The following is a 21,661-nucleotide window of genomic DNA, read 5'->3' on the forward strand; positions in this document are numbered from 1 at the left end:
TAATGGAAGAAACTAAACATGATATGGAAGAAGAGGGTTTTAAAAGTCTGCTGCTCGAATCCGATGTTCGTGGCTATCTTTACGAGCTGCAGTATAGTTTAGAGCAGCTGAGGCTGATGGAGGAGCAGGAGACGCCTGGCTGTCGGTCGAGACGCCCGGACTGGGTCGAGCTCGGCGGCCTGCTGTTGCTTGTACTCTCGCTGCGTGTCACGGCCTACGGACACAGAGTCCGTCTGCTGCAGAGAATTTCAACGATGGCAATTTCTCCTGGAGGAAATCTCTGAATCAGACGAGCACACGGACGTTTGTGTTGTGATAGTTTCGCCTTCAGAACATCCAGGTATCATGCAGTAATTCACCATACAGAAATAAATACAAACGCGGAGTAATTCACTAACGTTAATGTGTTTACAAATGTAACGTGAACGGGGTTTAAGGGTGTGGGAAAAAAGAGGCATGAACCGGCGAACATTTAAACATTTTAATAGTAAAATGAACAAATACAATACGAAAGTAAGCCAGCGTTACACACAACAGAAACAAAACATAAAATCAGGCCTGTTTCTCTCTCGATCTGCCGTCGTCGCTCCCCATTTTATGCATTCGCTCCTTCTATTCGTGAGAGACGCACCGGCGCGCGCCGTTACAGGTGTCTTTCATTATCACTCACGCCACCGGCCTCGCGCAGCGCGCCGTCCTCTTACATCCCTCGCCCTCGATCGTCCTGCTCGCCACAGCCAACTAACGTTAACTAGACATTTTGTTTGAAATGAATTTCAAACTCTTACTCTGGCAACAGCTATGTTTGCGTCTCTGTTTGCGCTGTTCCGGTGGGTGGGTTAGTGGGTGTGTCTTGCGGAGCTGTGCAATGTTGGGGAATTCTGGGAACTGTAGTTTTTTAACACAAAGGCGCCCCTTGGTTATTTTCTGTCTTTTCTCAGTCAAGAGGGCACCAAATTAAAAAATGATTTTACATTTGGACTACATGTATGATCCACTTTCAATAAAGATTAATGTTGCAATGGGTGAAATGCTCCTTTAAATAAACGTTCAAAGAATAAAGTTTCATATAGAAGAGCAAAATGCAAACCTCCATAAACAGAATTAAGAACAACTTTATTTAACCATTATTGTACAAACATAAATATTTCCACTCTACATTCAGTTTATGCATTTTACAGAGGACAGTTTATTTTCCTTTATTGTTCCGTAAACATTCTTGCATTGATTTGCACATATCAGCATCAAATAAAACTTCACAGATGTGTCATCACATCTAGATATGTTCAGATATGTTTTGTAGTACAGATATATGGATATTTCATTAACATGTATGTTTATGATATTCAGGGGACCCAAGCAACAGTACATTTTGATATACATGGCAAAAACACTGTGCATTCAAACTCACAGAAGCCGTAACACGGCTACCAAAACAGCCGAACGGTAAGGCAATAGATTACAGGGAGTCTCAGAGCGACATTCCTTGATCGTGTTGAATGCCAAAAACAAACATAAATCTAAAGCCTTTAGTCTCAGGACTACCACACAAATGGGTCTAGCCCACTAGTTCAGGAGCAGTCCAAAGACTTCTCCTGTAAAAGGTGCAAAATGCAAAACAAACAAAAAAACAGAAAGCTGCATTCATTATGAGCAGGCTCAAATACAGCTTTTAAAGCCTGTAAAGACTCCACAGTGCAATTTGTGCATATTCAGACAAGACACAGATACATGCATGCATATCAAAGATTGAATTGATTCAAAGGGAATTGGGCCACAGCCGAGTTCAGTTCAACTACCATCGGGTATTTGCTTTTTTTCACCGATCAAAGTCATGTATTGAAGCTTGAAAAAGGCAAAATGTTAGGCCTGCACAAACTCAGTCATACAAGTTATACATGTTTATATGCAGATATCAGTTCCAGAGCCCAGTGGAGACGAGACTCAGGAGGCACATCTGCACAGGAGCATTGGAGACCACTAAATCCTCCCTGAGAATCAAATCACTACAAAAATATTTCAGTCATTAACATCATCATCCTACGTTACCCCGAGAGTCTAAAAGCAGCTTTATTTTATTTATAATGAAGGCAACTATATACTAAAGTTTTATAGAACAACAAAGGGCAAAAACCCATTGAACTGGAGGGATTTGGGGCTTCATATGCAATAGCTTTAAGTGCAACTTTTTTTTTTTTAAATAAAAAAAATGCAAATTTGAAACATTGGGGTGCCTATCCTGACAAATGTCATATCCAAATATACAAGATATTCCCCAACTGGCTGCAGAGTAGTCATTAGCAACTACATTTTACAAAACAAATCCTAACTTAAACCTCTTTTAATGCTAGTGTTTTCTTTACAAAAACTTAACCCCACCCCACCTGATACAAACATTAAACATAAATGCTGAAAATGATATATTTACTTAAATCACAACCACTACAACTACTGAATATCATTCCATTATAAATCCTCCTAAAAATTCAAGTCCATTTTATTTTTTTATTAAAATAAAGTGCTTAAATATGTTCCTTGACTAGAGTGTTGTAGTCCTGTTTGAAATGTTAACAAACTAATACTGGTGAGAAGTTACATTTACACCGCAGTTGAGCAGATCATTTATCAGTTAATTACCCAGGATTGTTTTAATGTAAAAACAAATCAAATAGTAGCATTGCTTTCTCCAACTTTAGACCATACAGTGTTTACCAAGACATGAAACTCAACCCAACACGTTTAAGCTTGTGCTGAATTCTCAAACCCAGGTCATTTTATTCTCAAACTGACCCAGTGTTGAAACTTTTTTCTTAACGCTTGATTAGCTGCCAATCGCCATTAGGAGTGTGTGCACATGTCTAGTATTCTTGACTTCATGGAATCCTTTTTTATAGTAACTTTCAATGAATATTGTAAACATTTAAAAAAAACAACAACAATGAGAAGCCCTCAACAATATTATTTGGACCATTTGATGAATAAGAATAATTCTCTTGTTACACTTACGTAACATTTAAGATGTCATAACTGGCATGTCAGTTAACAATAATACAAGTAATAAATGATGTGAGCGAAATGCAAGCATGTGGGTGATCTTATAAGAAATTGAGACTAAAAATCCCACCTTACATATACCTAAACCTGCCCACTCTCTGCCCCCTGATCCCTAACAATCTCCCCACCCCTTAGACCAGGATCAATGAGGTGCATCTGGAAAAATGGGAGCCTTGCCCTGCCAGCCCTTTATTACACAACACTGCCATCCAGTGGAAGAATGAGTCAGGATTACTAGCATCATATCTGCCAAAGCCTTTAGCACATTCAATTCCAGTTGTGCAGTTTAAATGAATAAATTAATGGATAAAGTGTTATTTTCTTAGAGAAAAGTTGCATATACTAAATGCTTTAGTAAATCTGGCTCTTTGAATCCATCAGGTGTCGGGCCCTTCCTTTCCAAAAAGCATATCTTGCAAATTCTTGTCCCTGCTAAAATATAACTACCACAACCTGGTTATCTCACATAAACTCAGGATTGAAATTAGGGAGTGTTGGGATCCAATACAGATGCCATTTTGAGGTGCTCACATTTTACTTGCAGCTAGGATTGCATTTTTTTGTCCTGTTCTAATACTGTATATTCCAGTTGCTCTTACATTCACAGATCAAATTCAAACGTTAGGTCTTTGACGCAAAGGTTTCTTCTTCCCATTATGCAAGCTCTTTCTTGGCCAAGTGTTGCTACACTTTCCTTTGAGTGCAATCCGGCACCTCTTGGACGATCTCTTTCACTGGTCCAAAAGAAAGTTTGAGAGGAAAAACAAAAGCCATTAAGGATTTAACACTCTTTGGTTTCCCCTCACCGGGATTGGACGCCAAGGGTGATCTTTAGGTTCTCATAAACCACATAGCTGATGCTCACAGCAGGGATGACCTTCATAAAGTTGGGCGCCAAGCCTCTATAGAGTCCAATTGCACCCTCTGTCCGTACAATGTGTCTGAAGAGACCAGTCATGGTCATCTGAGGGCTGCCTTCCTGAGAAGCCGCTAACCGATGGAGAACGAGAACAAAAAGCAAGTGAAAATAAATCCATTAGACTGTGACAGAGAAACAATAATAGTTTACTAAGTGAATGATAATAGTAGTATTTGAGAGTTTAAAGACTTACCTTGACCCTGCATACGTGTCCTCACTAAGGCTAATGGGTAGCTCGCTAACTGTCCACAAGTACTAGACATTGTACCACAGGCTAGCAGCACAAACACACCCGGATTGGCACTGTCCGTAGCAAACCTCTGCAGCCACGAGTTCTTTAGTGTCTACAGATAAAAAAATAGAATAATATTTACAATATAAATTAAATCATAAAATAATTATTATGTTATTATGTAACATACATTTTAATAAATATAAAACATTAAATATAAAATATATATAAACGTTCAAATAAAGTTGTTTTAGCATTATTTATTTGCAACCACAAGTCCTTTAGAGTCAGTCTACAGATTAAAAAATTAAATAATAATATTTACAATCCAAATTAATAATAAAATAATTAAATAACACATACTTTTTATTAAATAAAACATAAAATACATGACACACTTACACACATTTAAAAAATAATCAAATGTAGCCCAGTGTTATTTTAATATTATTTATATGCAATTATATTATTTGTTAATATTTTGAATAAGCTTTTATTTTTATATTTTCATATTTAATTTGAGTGCTTTTCTTACCTCATAAACAGCCAGGTCTATTCCAGCATAAGGAATGATACCCAGCATATTGGGAACATAACCCTTGTAGAAGGCTGCGAGACCCTCCTTCCTAAATATATATTTAGCACAGCCCGCGATACCAGAGTACTGACCCGTCCTTCCCAGGGCAAGACGAGTCTTTAAAACCTTTAAAAACACACAAAAGTGTTTTGTTAAAACTCCAAGAGATCAGAAAAAAAGCAATACTTTGTTTGGTGTAGAACGACATCACCTGAACTTGATTTAGTTTCAGACTCTGAGATGGCAGTTATTTCTTAAAACATGATAGAAATAATGCATGGGAGGTCTAGTGAAAGAATATGATTCATATACAATTATTATCTAAATCAGTCATTCCCAAAGTCGGGGTCCCGACCCACACGTGGGTCGCGGGAGATTTTGTCTGGGTCGCCAAGTCGAGCACTATTTTTCAGTGTGTTGTAGGCTACTCTCTAGATATGGGCTATTCAATTGGCGGCCCGCGGGCCAAGTGCGGCCCACCAATCATCTCCATACGGCCGAGGGCACCCCAACCTCCCTCTCCTCCTATTTTCTGGTGGTGCCGCGCGGCTAAATTTGGTTAGATATGCGCGTGGACGCAGTGGCGCGTGCAGCTGGATGACTATACGCACGCACTGTGTGTGTACCATGAGCACTTCGACTGACCTGAGAGAAAAGTTTACAGTCCGAATATTTCAGCAGTTTTTATGTGTGTCCCGTATTTCTGTCGACTGAACCAGCGATAATAATCATTCGTTGGTTTGATTATTTCCTTTCCATGAATTGGCCATTGGCCAAACGCGCGTGCATAACGGTCTGAAACGATTCGGATTTGTTCACCTGAAGCGGTTTCTCGGTAAGTAACAACAAATAGAGAACAAAATAGCGCTGGTTTCAGTCGTTTCACTAGTTTACTTTGAACTAGGCAGCACGGCCCAGTGGATAACGGAACGCAAAGCTTAAAGGAGTTGCGTTTACTCCCCGTCCCGGACACTATTATTAAACAACGTTGCGCGACATCCTTTAAGAAGCGTCGGACACGTACTCCTCTCTCTTACAAACCACACATCACTCAATGATTTTAACTAGTTTTAAATCGGATGAAACAGTCTTAACATTCCCAACACTACTGATGAGAAAAATAGAAGAAACATGAATAAAGTTAGAAGACTAAATGCCCTAATCACCCCCCTTACAAACATTTACCATGTAATAGCCTGAATGTAATAATTTACCATGGTTTGGGCATAAATGTGGAATATTTATATTGAATGCTATGTTATAGTCATTTATATTGCCTTAGATTTATTAGGAGGGTAGAGGAATATGTATTTAATCGTGTGTGTAGTTTTTTTTTTTTTTTTTTGTGCCTGTTTAGGCATTTTTATGCAGTGGTAGTGAGCCATGCATGGTTACAAAGTCTCAGTGTCAGAATATTTTAATTTAAGCCTATAATAATTATTATAGTAAATTATGTACACTGTAACTATGAGAATATGAAAACAATGAGATGCCCTGTCAACTTTTCCTTTCTCATTTCACCTCTGCATATTGTCAACAACAGGTTAAACAAAAAAAGTGCTTTGTCAAATATCTGTATCTCTTTTAAATAGTTAACTGGAAGCTTAAAAAATGACCTTAAAAAATGGTCATACATATTTTGTTAATGCATAAATTCTCTTCGTGATATATGAACTATATGGGCCTAATGTTTTTTGGGTCACAAGGATTTATCGACTTTAAAATGTGGGTCGCCAGAAAAAAAGTTTGGGAAACACTGATCTAAATGACAAAACAGAAAGCTTACAGTATATTTATCTTTCTCAAAGCAGTGCTTACATTTTTTTCTTAAATTATTGTTTATCTTACCTCCATGGGGTAGATGCTACTCTGGGCAATTGCTCCTGCTAGAGACCCAGCAACCAGCCTCTCCAGGATCCCCAAAGTCTCCTGATTACTGCCAATCAGCCGCTTAATCTGAAGAACAGGCCAAAAGAGCTTTAGAAATCACAGCTATAATTGCTGGGAGCAACATACAAAGTGTTATTCAGTTTTTTTTTCTGGCTAAAGACACCAAGATGGATAACTATAAAGATAAATATTACTATATTTATGTCCACACCAGCGAAAAATATGGTTCTGTTTATTCTACTTTTGTTGTCTGCAGCTTTAAATGAGGTCTTTAAAGAAGGATGGAGAACTATTTGTTTAGAACTATATCTTTATAGTTATAGTTAATATTATCCTTGGTGTGCACAGAGTTGTCAATGTAAACAAATTAACAAAAGAGATGCAACCATTTTTTTTTTACAAAAATTGTGGTTATCTACATTAATATTCTTTAAATATCCAGGATTTTGCACATTTCAAATAGCTATGCTAAAATATGTTTTTGTGTAAACATATTACATGTTTGAACAACAAGCTACCTGCTCATATGCCATGAATTTGATAGCAGACTCAGGTGCAATCTTCAAAACGTTGATACCGTTCCCTCGCCACAGTGACCGGATTCCACCCTCACGGATCATTTGGGCGAATCCTCCGGCGATACCCATGGAATTGCTGCGGGTCGAGTGAACCTGCCAACACCATTCCAGTTGTGAAACATCGCAGTTTGCTCATGAATTGTTTCACTTTAAGGTACATTTACACCAGACAACCGCTGTACAGTAATTTGAAAGTGATTGCAGTACCAGTTTTGGCCACAATCTTACATATGGCTCCTTTAAAGAAGAACAACTTTAAAACTGAAACATCAAACTGAAACTAGGCAATTTTTAATGTGCATGGTCATCCACCGAAGCACCCATTCAAAGAACAGAACATCATGTACTTTAGTGGCTTTACAGTACACTCACATTACATGGGATCACCCACTCACACTCACATTATCTATTTCCAATATTGCTCTTCTTTTGCACTTTCTATTTATCAGAAACCTGAAAATGTATGTCTCCACAAAAATTAAGCAGCACTTTAGCTCAGCATGTATAATAATGAGTTTCTTGAGCACTAAATCAGCATGTTAGACTGATTTCTGAAGGATCATGTGACACTGAAGACTGGAGTAAAGCCACTGAAATTTCAGCTTTGACATTACAGGAATAAATTACAGTATTCAAAAGAGAAAACAGTTATCTTAGATTGTAATAATGTTTCACAATAGTAATGCTTTCACTGTATTTTTGATCATATATATATATATATATATATATATATATATATATAAACCCTTGGTAACCATAATAGACTATACTGAATGTACATGAGAGGTGACCAAAAGAAATAATATCACATCATACATAAATTTTGGTATTATTCAGTAATCATATGATGTGTGCAATGTTCTATACATGTCTCATACCTGCATGAGAACTTTTAGGCGGTCTAGCGGTGCGGTACAGGTACGGGACACAGCACCTGCTCCAGCTCCTGCTACCAGGTGTCGCCACAACATGCCCATTTTCTTCTCCTCTGCTGTAAACTCATCAGGGACTATCATACTTTCCCCTACATCAAATATCTGTGCAGAGGAAATGACATCATGTACAGTGCGAACATAATGAACAACAATCAGTGATTTATCATTAGTACGAGATATATTTTTACATACGTATATGAAAAGCCGGGTTCACACTGTATGATGTTGGACGATTTGGCCGTCTGAGACCAACTTTGCAAATCCTACAAGATTCCTCTGATCCTAGGCTAAAATCTGAAGTCTTTGACAGTTAGTTTGACATGTTCACTGACAGCCGATTAATGACTGTTGTGATCATATTTTGCATCCGACGAAAATCTGGCAAAGTCAGAATAGTTGACTCACAGTCCTGCAGCGTGACTTCTACGACGAGCGTCAAATTGTCTTTGATTTTCAAGACAAGCCATGACAAAAATGTGTTTTTAACGTGTCTTGACTTGACAACTGAGATCTTATAGTGTGGCATGGCTTACAGTGAGGATCATGATCATACAGTCTGACATGCAACAATCGTAAATGACCATTATAAATCGCACAGTGTGCACCTGGCTTTACTCTTTTTAAGCACTTATCACATTTTTAAATGTATCTTTTTTGTAATATCCATTTTTATTTTATTAGTTTTAGGGGGCTATATTTTATTAATTTTATTTATCAAATAACATACTGAATTTATGATAACATACCGGTAATGGAAATCCAGAAATAATTGGCTTTTTTTTTTTTTTTTAAATCAAACTGATATTACTCTTTTGTAACACAAGTGATTTATGTGTTCATCTGGGTATGCTAGAATAATCCATGAGGTGGAAAACATCTACCTCTCCTGTGTCAAAAAGCTCATGTCAGTAAAGTAAAAAAAAAAAAACTGTGATCTGTTTTCCTGTTGATGGGACGTCCTATTGTCCCATTCATGGATTATTTCAGGTGCAAGGAAACAAATTTAACTAAGCAGGCTTAGTAGGATCGAATTACTAAGGTGTTGGAGCATCTCCAGTTTTAATGAGATGTCCGGTGTACAGTATGTCAGTGATGCAAGTAAGGGCAATTTACACAACAAAGAGACTATAAAAAGTACTGAAACCTTGTAAAAGGAGCAAGCTGAAAGCAAAGCTGGGAACTTTGAACTACATGGCAGGACGGTGTGGTTGTGTTTTACCGTGGAGTGTTTCCAGTAGAGGATGATTTCAGGAATGTTCTCAGCAGGGTGAAGCAGGTGGTAATCTCTCCACTCATTCCAGTCAATCGTCATCGTACCGTTTTTATCCATACTATTCAAATAAAGAAAAAAAACAAAGAGAGCAAAACTAAATAAAAAGTCAATTTCTTGCAAATGCACTTTTTTGGCTCTTGGTATCAGCCGTTCATATTTTAAATAAGGCCTGCACTTAGATGAGAAACTACTTAGACCTGCATTGCTTCTACCAAAATTAAGCATATACAGTCAAGCGACTAGAAAATAAAAAATTATTTCCATGCACAAACATCCCTTTATATTTTGAATTCCTTTAATAATGTTAAGAACGTTTTCTTTTGCTGAAAGTTGTATTATTGACTTTCAAAAAACCCTTAACAATATAAATCATTGGCTTATTCAATATTTCAAACGCATCACCCATATGGAAAAAAAACAGCTTCTGAGAGAGAAAAAGAATATCAAATATGCAACATGAAATCACAGAGAGGAAAGTAGATGAAACGCAAATGCAGAGCAAGGCAAACATGCAGGGAAAAGACAACTACTTACTACATTATAGGGGCACATATATTACCCCTCCTTATTCTGATAAGATGAGCAGAGAGAGAGTGGGTGTGGGATCACAAGAAGGAGAGAGTGATAAAGAAACAGCGTACGACCAAAGACACGTACACAGTCACACAGACAGTAAATAAAAAAATAACTTTTATTATAGTAAGTGCTTCGTTTAATTTAAAACTTTTTGGAATTGACTGGTCAAAAAAATGTCAAAAGAAACATGCTGAAAAATGAGAACTGTATAAACTGTGCTGGTTAAGGTTTCTCAGTCACCTCAACACTATGCGGATCGGTTAGGCCTGAATCATTAGCTAGGTATTAACGACTTAAGAGAAAGAGGGAGATGGGAAGACAAAAACCAGTTACCTCTTGAGGATCTTTTCGGCCTGTTCCTCAGATATATGAACCCCAAGGTCTCTTAGTGACTGCATGATCTCCTGTGAGTCTATGCGACCTGCAGATTTAAAAGAATATGTGGTGAAACAATGGTCCATTTTAAAGGAGTCATGAATTGAGAAATCACATTTTTGATCTTTCGACATATAAGTGGTATGTCAATAATTCATGAGGTATGTCAAAAGAGGTATTGTACAATAAAAAATATCTTGTAAATTTAAAAACTCGAAACCTTAAAAATAGCCTTAAAATACCTTGAAAGGATCACCCTTGCGTCATTTAGTATACTCTGATCCATAAACATGCAAATTATTCCCGCCTTCACTCGCTCAAACCAGCTTATGAGATTCACTCGGTCAACTTACTGAGGTAAATATACTCAACAATGGAATAATTCCATTTAACATCTAAAATTGTGGCTCTCAAAAAGGAGACCACTAGAATACCTCAGCAAACTTCCAAGGCGGTCTTAAGATGACTTAAGACTTAATAACTACTAAAAATGAACATACTATTTAAATTCACCCTCTCAACAACTATTCCACTGTTTGAAATTAACTGGATGCATGAGGTAGCCTAATTTTAAAAATGTTTTTTTTTTTTTTTATTGGGTAGAAAATGTAATTGTAATTTTATCTAAAATCCTTATCCAGTAATTCACGTGATGTCACCGTCGGCCAGAGAGACTGCTGTTACGCCCACTGAGTGGCAAAAAAACAGTGGCAGGATTGGTTTTCAGCGTGAGTCCCACAAAAAAAAACCGAAAAAAAAAAACCACACACACAAAACACATCTAAACTTGCGAATAGCTTTGAGATTGACTGTAAAAATAGATTTGACATGAAATCTGAAGTTTATTTAGAAGTACATATCTGTGAAAGCTACAGAAAAGAGAAGCAAATGGATAGCTGCAATTTACAGAAACAACTGGACTCCAGGAAGCGAAACGTAGATTTGCACTTATCATTTTGTCAATATGCTGAATTTAGGGGTAATATCATATCCTATATATTGTACTGTTATATACTGTATTGATAACTCATCAATTATAAAATCTTTCTTCTGCTGAACACAAAGGAAGATATTTTGAAGAACGATTGGAACCAAACGGTTGTTTGGCACCATTGACTTCCATAGTAGAAAAAAAAAATACTATGGAAGTCAATGGTGCCAAAGTTCTTCAAAATATCTTCCTTTGTGTTCAGTAGAAGAAAGAAACTCATACAGGTTTGCACCAACTTGAGGGTGAGTAAATGATGCCAGAATTTTCATTTTTGGCTGGAGTATCCCTTTAAGCACATGAGAACACTGTTACACAATCTTGTATGTAAAAGTACTGATGCTGCATGATACATGCAGTCTTTCTGTACATTGGTTTGTTTACCTTCAAAAAGATCTATCATGGCATAAAAACTAACTTACCATCGTTCTTTCTGTCAAGACTCTTGAAAACCAGCCTCAGTTTCTTCTCATGGTCCCTCAGGTAGTGCACAAACTCCTCAAAGTCCAACTGGCCATCCAAGTCTTTGTCTCCAGCCTTGACGATTTTCTGAAACACATATGCAGAAATCAACATCAAAACCTCACGAGAGAACAATTTATTTGCGGACAGTGAGCCAGTGTTGTTCGGAGTGTTGAGCTAATGAGACACTAGGGACAGACATATGGCCTATGTTTGTTGAAGATAGCATCGAATGGACCACCATGTTTAACAATCTCATGAGCATCAGCTTTATGAGGGCCATCTTGACAACGTTTGACCTTAAGGACACAAGCTGTCTGAACCATTGAGCAGCATATAATTGGAGGTAATGGAAGGAGATGGAAAAGAAGAATTAATCATTGACATGAAGTGTTCTGGAAGGACAGAAACAAAAGAGAAAGTGTTTCCAGTTTTAAAGGCTGATGTTGCTCAGACAGTGTGTGTTATGTGGTGAGTTGGTGACAAATTCATTGGTCTGTCTACTACTACACTTTTTCAACCACAAGCAGACAAATGATCACCCCACCCAGTGACATCAGCACTTCAGAATGAGCCACTGAAAACTAGAACACGGAGTCAGATCATTTATGTTACTTTCTATTATGAGATTAGAGACAAGTGCACAATGATTCCTTAGCTAAAAAAGTGCAGAAGTGCATGAATAAACGAAAATTCCCCCTCTACTGTACATAGACTACAAGAACTCATAGCCATACAAGCACATTCAGTCCATAAATAGTCCTTTTTTCCATGAATGAATTGTGCTCATTAAAATTATACCACAGGAGGTCATACTGTTAACTATATATAGTAAGCAAACATGATAACAACAACAATTATAATAATCCATTAATTAATCATCATTCAAGAGAAATTGCTGATTAAATACATGTAATCAAGAAGCCATTCAGAATATGTCGTGGCTGACAGTCTAATGTGCTTGCCTTCATTTCAGACCGTCAAGATCACAGGCCTCCAGCCAAGTCTCAAATAGCCCTGTCAGTGTAAAGTAGCTTAAAGATAGCCATCGTCTTCACACACTCAATCCGAGAGCTGCAATGACTCAACTGCAGACAAGTGGCTCATGAATGGAACAAGATTTGGTGGTTATAGCCTTCTGAAGTTCAGATGGTCAGTGACAACAACAACCATCAATTCTCTAATCTTGAATCTGAAGAACCAGAAGGGAAACAGAAAGAAATGCTTGCAATCTGACAATTCAATTATATAACATAAATATTAAAGCTCCTTTAAGTTTACAATATTGATTACTGACATTTTGTGCAAATAAAAGGACATTTGATGTCCAAGCCATTTAAGCATAAACATAAAGTGAGCTCAATCTCTTTAAAAGACACATGACGGGATTCTAAATGCAGTTCAAACACGGAAGTCAAATAATCTGGATTAAACTGATTCATGATCCCATTTCAAGTCTTTACATGAATGCACAAGAAGACACACAGGTCTTGGGCTCATAAGGACTTTTTTGACATTGAAACTAATTTTCCTCAATTTCTATAAAACACCAAACCCATAGGTTACGGTTTTGGTAACTAACACCATTACTAACTAGTTTTCGGTAATTTGAAAGTAACTTATTTTTTTATTTTTTTTATTTTTAGAAATGTTAGCTTGGCAAGTAACTGAAACAAATAAGTTTCCATTAGTTAAAATTTATTGAAATAACAGTTATAAAAGTGAAATTACAGTAATAAAATTACTGATAACTAAACTGAAATAACACTAATTAAAACCCAAATAGAAAAATGATAAATGACTACACATACAAAACAAAAACGAATTTAAAATGTTAATAAATATTTTAATAGTATAATTAATACTAAAATAAAATAGTTTGAGGCTAGGCAAAACCAAATGTTATTACACCAAGAAACACACAACACAATCTTTTTTTAACATAATAATACAGATAACATACCTTTCGCCATTTCCTGTAAGAATCAAACTCTTGTGATGGAAGAAATAAACTCAACTTAAAAAGGGACGTCAGCTGTGCCGGTAAACTATCAGACTCAAAATACTCAAATTCTACCCGTTCTGAGATATGGACAGGCACGTAAAGGTACAAACACAACATGTTCACCTTAAGAAAAAAAAACATGAAAACTAAAAACTTAAAGGCAAGGTAAGAAAGATATGTACACAGCTCTTGAATGTTCTTGAAGTAACCAGGACTATAAGGCAGGTATTTCATACACATGGGATTAGGGGACGTATAAAACCTGCCCATTTTAAGGCTTGAACTGCAACCTGCAATGTAATTGGCTCAAGTCATATGGCATCACCTTCTCACAAGGCTTATCAGCGTATCAGTCTTAAAGGAGTAGTTCACTTAAAAAAAAAAACTTTTGCTGATAATTTACTCACCCCCATGTCATCCAAGATATCCATGTCATTCTTTCTTCAGTCGAAAAGAAATTAAGGTTTTTGATGAAAACATTCCAGGATTTTCTCCATATAATGGACTTCAATGGGAACCAAACGGTTCAAGGTCAAAAAGACAGTTTCAGTGCAAACTATTCAAAGGGCTTTAAATGATTTCAGACGATGAATAAGGGTCTTATCAAGTGAAACGATCGCTCATTTAAAAAAAAAATAACAACGTTTAAGTTTTATAAGCTAAAATGGTCTTTATATATGCATGCGCTTTATAAAGACTTGATGTGGTAATTCTCTTTGTAATACCTGCTGGAGATCCTTAGGAGGTGCCACCATAATCAGCACAGTAGTTTTCCTTGTGGATGTGCTCTTTACTTGATCGACTGAATCTGCCTGTGTACCTGGTTCCTTCTGGCCTTCTTTTATTGCAGCATCTTCTACGTTTCGCTCCTTAAGTCCATCAAGTGGCCCTGTGGCACCATGCTCGCATGCAGTTACTCCCAGAAACCACTGGGAAAGGGACGACCAGAGTTCCTTAAGCATCTTCGTGAAGATGCTCCAAGTCTGTTCACTCTTGAGAACTTGAGAATGAGTTTGTGTATTATTTGATCAATCACAAGTTCACAACATCCAGCAGTGGTGTGCGTTTTTGTTGTCTCTTGGTATTTGTAAGATTTATCAAAATAAGTCTACAATTTTATCTGAGTGTATAGAGAGAAACTGCTTAGGCAGTCAAATGTGAGGCCAGGAGGATGAGGGCAGATGAGGACACTGCCGCACAATTTCCAAAACTCACTGGCATATCCGACAGAATTTCCACAGTAACCCAGTGACCAAGTCAAAACTTTGAAATGCAGTAGATCACCAGTTTCAATAACTGCTCCCAAAATCATCTCAAACCTAGACCATCTTTCCTAAACAAACTGTTCAGAAAACTTTACAATTTAAAAAAAAAAAAAAAAAAAAAAGTTCTTCGCAGACTGGAAAAACTTGCAAGTAAAAAAAAAAAAAAAATCATTCAGTCTTCAAGTGACTTCACTCCACAATCTTGACACAGCAAAGTAGCCAAAACCATGAAAAAAAGACAACTTAACTAAAAGAATCTGAAATCCTCACAATCAATTTAACTATAAAAGATTCCTTGTTTCAAATGCGTGTATTCCTTGGTGTTTCTGCAGGTTGGCAGCATCTATAGCGGCAAAAAGTGATGCAGTGAAAAAAGCTGCAACCTCACTGCAGCTATGCCTCAGCCAATCAGAGCGCTCCACACTGACTGCCCCTGTCTGACAACTCACAGGCAGCCAATCAGAGGATGAAATACAGCAATTTGATGGAGTTATCTCTCACACACCCAGCAAAGAGGAAATTCTGCTTCTCTTTTTTCTATCATCATCAGGATCTCCCCTGTAACGCCTCCATGGTGATTCCAAGCACTTCTAACACTTTAATACTCACCTATACAAATCTACCTCATTCATTCATTCATTCATTTATCAACTTGATGAAACCAAATCTTGTTTTTAATGTCTCTGGGCATGCACAGCACAGCAGGACATTTACATTTTCCCTCCTTCATTTTCCTTGTAAATGACCAGATTTCAATACAGCTCATTTGAGGGACAATCTCTTTCTATTGATCAGACTAAAACTGCAGCTGCACCACAATGTATTTCACAGGGAGGTCTAAATATTCACAGGCAGGAACCTAAATATTTTCATTTCATTTCAGTTCATTTCATTTTCAAAAATGAAAATTCTGTCATTAATCACTCACCCTCAAGTTGTTCGTTTCACTTCTTGTGGAAACTCGAACGTGACGCATTAAACACCAAGTCAAGCGAACTTGCTTGAGTTCACACAACATTCACCACATACATTCACCACAACTGATGTGTGAGCTGATGAATGTTTATATGTGACTAAAAGCCTAAATTATTAAATCTGTTCATCATATAATACGACAGTGTCTCTTTGGAAAATTTGGACTAAATAGCTACATTTTAATGGATTCGTTTTATGAGCTCTTTATGAACGTTTTGAAGCATCAAAGTAGTAATTGCAGCTGTCAATGGAGGGACAGAAAGCATTCAGATTTAGCCTAATTAAAAATATTTATTATTTGTTTGTGTTCTGGAGATGAACAAAGTGGATAATTAAGAAGTGAGTGTTCTAGAGTAAGTAATTAATAACAGAATTTAATTTTTTGGGTGAACTAACTTTTTAAATACAATAAAATCAGCAAGTGAGAAAAGCCTGTCCTCAATAGACCAATAGAGGAAATGCACAAAAAACTGGACTTCATATGAGGTTCAGGTGCACGTCAGTGATGTTACTGGTAAATAAATAATTTTCCCAATCACTGTAGTGGTGACTACAGGGGGCCCTTGGACTCCTAAACTATTAATATATGACGACAGAGAGAGAAACTAAATTATTCACCCAGACCTCTGTGATGAGAGGTCTGGCTGCCAGCTTTTACTGGACTTAATTAAAAAGATAAAACAAAACAAAAAAGTTGAAAATAAAGAAAAAAGCATGAGAAGGCACAAGTATGCACATATCTAAACAGAACAGAACATGGGATTCTACTGAAGATCAATATTAGCAGGGTTTCTATCACACTCTTCTTCTATGAGTGGAACTGGATAGCTCTACATGTGGCAGGTTTAACCTTTAAACAGTTACTGTGCGATAAGCTGAATGAAAATAAAGGTGCATGGATAAATGTGAAAAAGTGTCTACATTATATAAACTGCGCCACAAACAGTAGAGCAGCTCCATTAACCTATTTAAGATTAAAGACCTAGGCTACAGCTTCTTATGTTTCTTTAACCTCCATCTTTGAGTGTCTTTGAATAGAAAAACTATGAGTCAGGTCTGTTCTTACATCCGGCTAATGCTGTATTATTTGCATTTATTTTCTCACTACATCTGCAAATTCAGCACGCAAATTAAGTCAAGCATCCACAAGTGATCCACCCATGATCATTAAAGTGCTAGGAAGTTATTTTTGCCCTCCATAATTGAAGCAGCAGATCTCATTCATCTGTGGGAGAGAGGTTATGAATTATGCAGTAAACTCTCTTGACCTTCATAGTAAAACATTTAATAACACAATACTGGTCTATTTGAGCAGTGCCAACAAATCTAAGCTAGTCCACTATAGAGGAACTTTCGGTTTTGTTCAAAGTGCTTTTGTTAGTTGTCAAACAAAAGAATTCTTGATGCGCAAAAAACTGCAGCCAGGCTTTTGTCCAAGACTGCCGCCATCCCAAAAAAAAAAAAAAAAAAAAAAGTCTGACCGTAAGGAAACCAAGTCTCACTCAAACCATCAAGCTTTATAAAACACACCCAAAGATCAGTATCAGTATTGTGGAATGCAGAACATGATTGTCTTCATTATAAGCCAATGAGTAAACCACCTCTGAAACGCCCCCTCAATTCCTATTCTGATAGCCTTAACATTATTCTCTCTGTAAGTGATAAATTTAGTCACTTAATCAACCTCCAACCTGCAAAATTACACTGAACTCTTACACTGAAGTAGAAAACAACATGTCTGTATAATGGGCAAGAAAATTTCACAGTGTCTGACAGCTATTGTTCCAATAAGGATAAAGACATCTTTTATTGACTAAAATTAAACTAACTATGGCTCCTTAAATGTATATTTTGGGTGGACAGAAACCCACAAAACTGCCCGAAAACTACACAAACTGCAATTCATATCATTGCTGGTGTTTACTGTTTACCAAATAATAAAGGTCTTTTCTTTGCCATATGTCTACATCAAACATTGAAAACAAGTGTAATCCTCTCTAGGAAAAATACTAATAGCAATCCTCATCACACAGTGGAGAGAAAGGAAAGGCACAGCTGTCTTTTGTGGCACTGTATTAAGCAAATATCACTCAAATCTGCTGGTTTAGTGAACAGCCTCACACGAGAGCAGTGAAAGTAAGGATCTAATGTTCTGGAAGTACAAAACTTCTGGGTTTAATAAATAATAATTTAGAATCAAAATGTTATATTAAAGGGTTAGTTGTTCCCCATTTAAGCCATAATGGGTGTCTATGACTTTCTTCTTTCAGCCATATCCTAGCTCTTCCGAGCTTTATAATGGGAGTGAATGGTGCTAGTTTTAAAACCAGCTTCCAGTAACGGCCGTACGCAAGTCAAGTTCTGGCAGAAAATTGACCTCTGACCCGACGTATGACAAAAGATGTAGGAGTAGCGTAAGCTTACGCAACTCTTGTGGTTCAAACAAATGGGGCTGGGCAACAGACTCAAGCTTCTCTTATATCGAAATCCTTAAACATTTCTCTTTACAAATTTTCATTTTAGACTTCTAATTTGTGGTGGTTCATTTTGCTCTATAAAGTTGCAAACAAAAATACATCACTTCGCTTCAGAAGGTCTTTATTAAAGGTGCAATGTGTAATATTTCTGAGGATCTATTGATGAAAATGCAATGTAAGATCCATAAGTGTTCAGTGGTGTATAAAGACCTTACTCAAAGAACTGTAATGTTTTTATTACCTTTGAATGAGATATTTATATAATTAACCGCGGACACCCCCTTCTATGAAGGTCGACATATTGTGACGTCATGTTTCTACTAGGGGTGTAACGCTTCACGAAATTCAAGGTTAGGTTCGATACGAGACACTTCTGTCATGGTTTGGGTGGTACGGTTCGGTATGTTTTCGATACAGCAAAAAGAAAGAAATGCCAGAGAAATTTGTTTGATTTAATTTTTTTTATTATATTTTTATTATATTTTTATTAAAACTAACATCAAAGTTTTTTTTTTTTTTTTTTTTTACTTTGAGCAATGAGCTATACTTGACTTTGCTTAGAAGCATATAAAACAAAACAGCTCCTTGGACAAAATGAAATGTAATTCTGTAGTAGTAATAAACAAAGGTTTATTTTAGTTCAGATTAACATTTGAGGGCAAGAAATGTCAAAATAAAACTGACGTAATGTTGTTACGTAAAAGCATTATAGTCTACTATTCCAGCCAAACTTCCATTATTACAGTTAGTGTTACTACAGTAAATCCATGATGAATGTTGCTGATCTGTGGATAACAACAGTTCATTCATGGCTCAATGTTTCTTCCTCATTTCCACGTCAGTGCTGTTTGATCTGTTAATAACAGAGAAATGTGAATGTTTCTAGCAGCGATGGTATTACTTCAATGGCGATTTCAATTTTTTTTCTTTACTGGATCTCGCTGTATAGTAACAGTGCTGCTTGATTAAGATCGGTACGCACTGCATTGTTCCAAACTGATAAACGGTCCGTCAACGAGTAGCTCAGTTTCATTCCTCAACTGACTATGGCTTTGTAAACTTTATCCATGATGTGGCTTATAATGAACTGTGGCACTATTTTCTGCTGTCTCAGACGATATGTTTGTCCCGTTTGAGCAACCGTAGCTTCTTTGAGCAGTGGGCTGAGCCCTTAGTGCAACTGTCGCTAAAAAATACACATTGCAGCTTACGAGGCTGACTCCAGCTCCTTTTTCGCCAGCTCCTTATTCGCCGAACTATTCGTTCCACCTTAAAAATGTTGGATGGATGTTAACCCCTCCCCCTCGGTTCTTTTGCCCGTATTTCTTAAAGGAACAGTTGTATGGGGATTATGAGCCTGTTGATCGGGCAGCATTTGTCATTTAACAGTGCATGTATATGTATACTCTTGTAAAAATATATTTTATGCCTCTGTAAATGGTGTAAACTACGTGGTAAATTCAACCAGAGGACTTATTTTGTATTTAAGTTCCATCTCTTACTAAATGTATTTTAAAAGAAAGGAGAAAAGTGACATTATGTTTCTAACTGAAAATTAATGTTATGTAATTTATATTCTTTATTAGAATTTATTATATATTTATTAGACTGGAGTAATGGATAACTTCTAATGAAGAATATAAATTACATAACATTAATTCTCAGTTGCAAACATAATGAAAAAAAAAACAGGAATGTGCAGGTGTAGATAATTCATTATTAAATCGAATCTTGCATTACAACATTTTCTGATGTGTTATTGTTGAAGTATGGCACCCAGAAAAGTTCTCAAAAAAAGGGGAACATAGAGGTATAGATAAATTCATTATTAAACGAAATCCTGCATTACAAAATTTTCTGATGTGTTATTGTTGAAATATGGTACCCAGAACATGCCTCACCATTGAAACTTTACATATGCTGACAGAGCATACTGGAGGTGTCATTTCTTTATTTTTTTCAAAAGTTCTCAAAAAAAGGCGAACATAGAGGTATAGATAAATCCATCCTTAAACGAAATCCTGCATTATCACATTTTCTGATGTGTTATTGTTAAAATATGACACCCAGAAAATGATTCTCCATTGAAACTATACGTGCCGACAGAGCATACTGGAGGTGTCATTTCTTTATTTTTTCAAAAGTTCTCAAAAAAAGGGGAACGTAGAGATATAGATAAATCCATTCTTAAACCAAATCCAGCATTTTAACATTTTCTGATGTGTTATTGTTGAAATATGACACCCAGAACATGCCCCACCATTGAAACTATATGTGCCAACAGAGCATACTGGAGGTGTCATTTCTTTATTTTTTCAAAAGTTCTCAAAAAAGGGGAACGTGGAGGTATAGATCAATCCATTCTTAAACCAAATCCTGCATTTCAACAATTTCTGATGTGTTATTGTTGAAATATGACACCCAGAACATGCCCCACCATTGAAACTATATGTGCCCGCAGAGCATACTGGAGGTGTCATTTCTTTATTTTTTCAAAAGTTCTCAAAAAAAGGGGAACGTAGAGATATAGATAAATCCATCCTTAAACAAAATCCTGCATTTCAACATTTTCTGATGTGTTATTGTTGAAATATGACACCCAGAAAATGACTCGCCATTGAAACTATATGTGCCAACAGAGCATACTGGAGGTGTCATTTCTTTATTTTTTCAAAAGTTCTCAAAAAAAGGGGAACGTGGAGGTATAGATTAATCCATTCTTAAACCAAATCCTGCATTTCAACATTTTCTGATGTGTTATTGTTGAAATATGACACCCAGAACATGCCCCACCATTGAAACTATATGTGCCGACAGAGTTCATTGGAGGTGTCATTTCTTTATTTTTTTAAAAGTTCTCAAAAAAAGGGGAACATAGAGGTATAGATAAATTCATTCTTAAACCAAATCCTGCATTTCAACATTTTCTGATGTGTTATTGTTGACATATGACACCCAGAACATGCCCCACCATTGAAACTATCTGTGCCCGCAGAGCATACTGGAGGTGTCATTTCTTTATTTTTTCAAAAGTTCTCAAAAAAAGGGGAACATAGACGTATAGATAAATCCATCCTTAA

The 21,661-nt window shown here is 36.6% G+C and overlaps 1 protein-coding gene across 4 annotated transcripts in view; it reads right to left on the reverse strand.

Annotated features, from left to right (window-relative positions):
• Nucleotides 1-1,099: 1,099 nt before the first annotated feature.
• Nucleotides 1,100-21,661, reverse strand: part of slc25a25b (solute carrier family 25 member 25b) — a 29,520-nt gene continuing 8,958 nt past the window's right edge. Inside the window, exons 2-11 of one of the 4 annotated variants that reach the window (XM_039659027.2) lie at nt 11,820-11,946; nt 10,368-10,455; nt 9,993-10,028; nt 9,405-9,516; nt 8,129-8,287; nt 7,191-7,343; nt 6,631-6,738; nt 4,741-4,908; nt 4,167-4,317; nt 1,100-4,044 (exon numbers count right to left, since the gene is read on the reverse strand). In XM_039659027.2, the coding sequence (XP_039514961.1) occupies nt 3,857-4,044; nt 4,167-4,317; nt 4,741-4,908; nt 6,631-6,738; nt 7,191-7,343; nt 8,129-8,287; nt 9,405-9,516; nt 9,993-10,028; nt 10,368-10,455; nt 11,820-11,946 (1,290 nt within the window). In that variant the 3' untranslated portion in view covers nt 1,100-3,856. Of the gene's footprint in view, nt 4,045-4,166; nt 4,318-4,740; nt 4,909-6,630; nt 6,739-7,190; nt 7,344-8,128; nt 8,288-9,404; nt 9,517-9,992; nt 10,029-10,367; nt 10,456-11,819; nt 11,947-13,822; nt 14,087-14,589; nt 15,212-21,661 lie in introns of those variants that run through there. The other 3 variants (XM_039659025.2, XM_039659026.2, XM_039659024.2) reach the window with 3 other exon arrangements.

This window comes from Pimephales promelas, chromosome 4, assembly GCF_988280905.1.
Source record: "Pimephales promelas chromosome 4, fPimPro1.hap1.1, whole genome shotgun sequence".
NCBI classification, from domain to species: domain Eukaryota; kingdom Metazoa; phylum Chordata; class Actinopteri; order Cypriniformes; family Leuciscidae; genus Pimephales; species Pimephales promelas.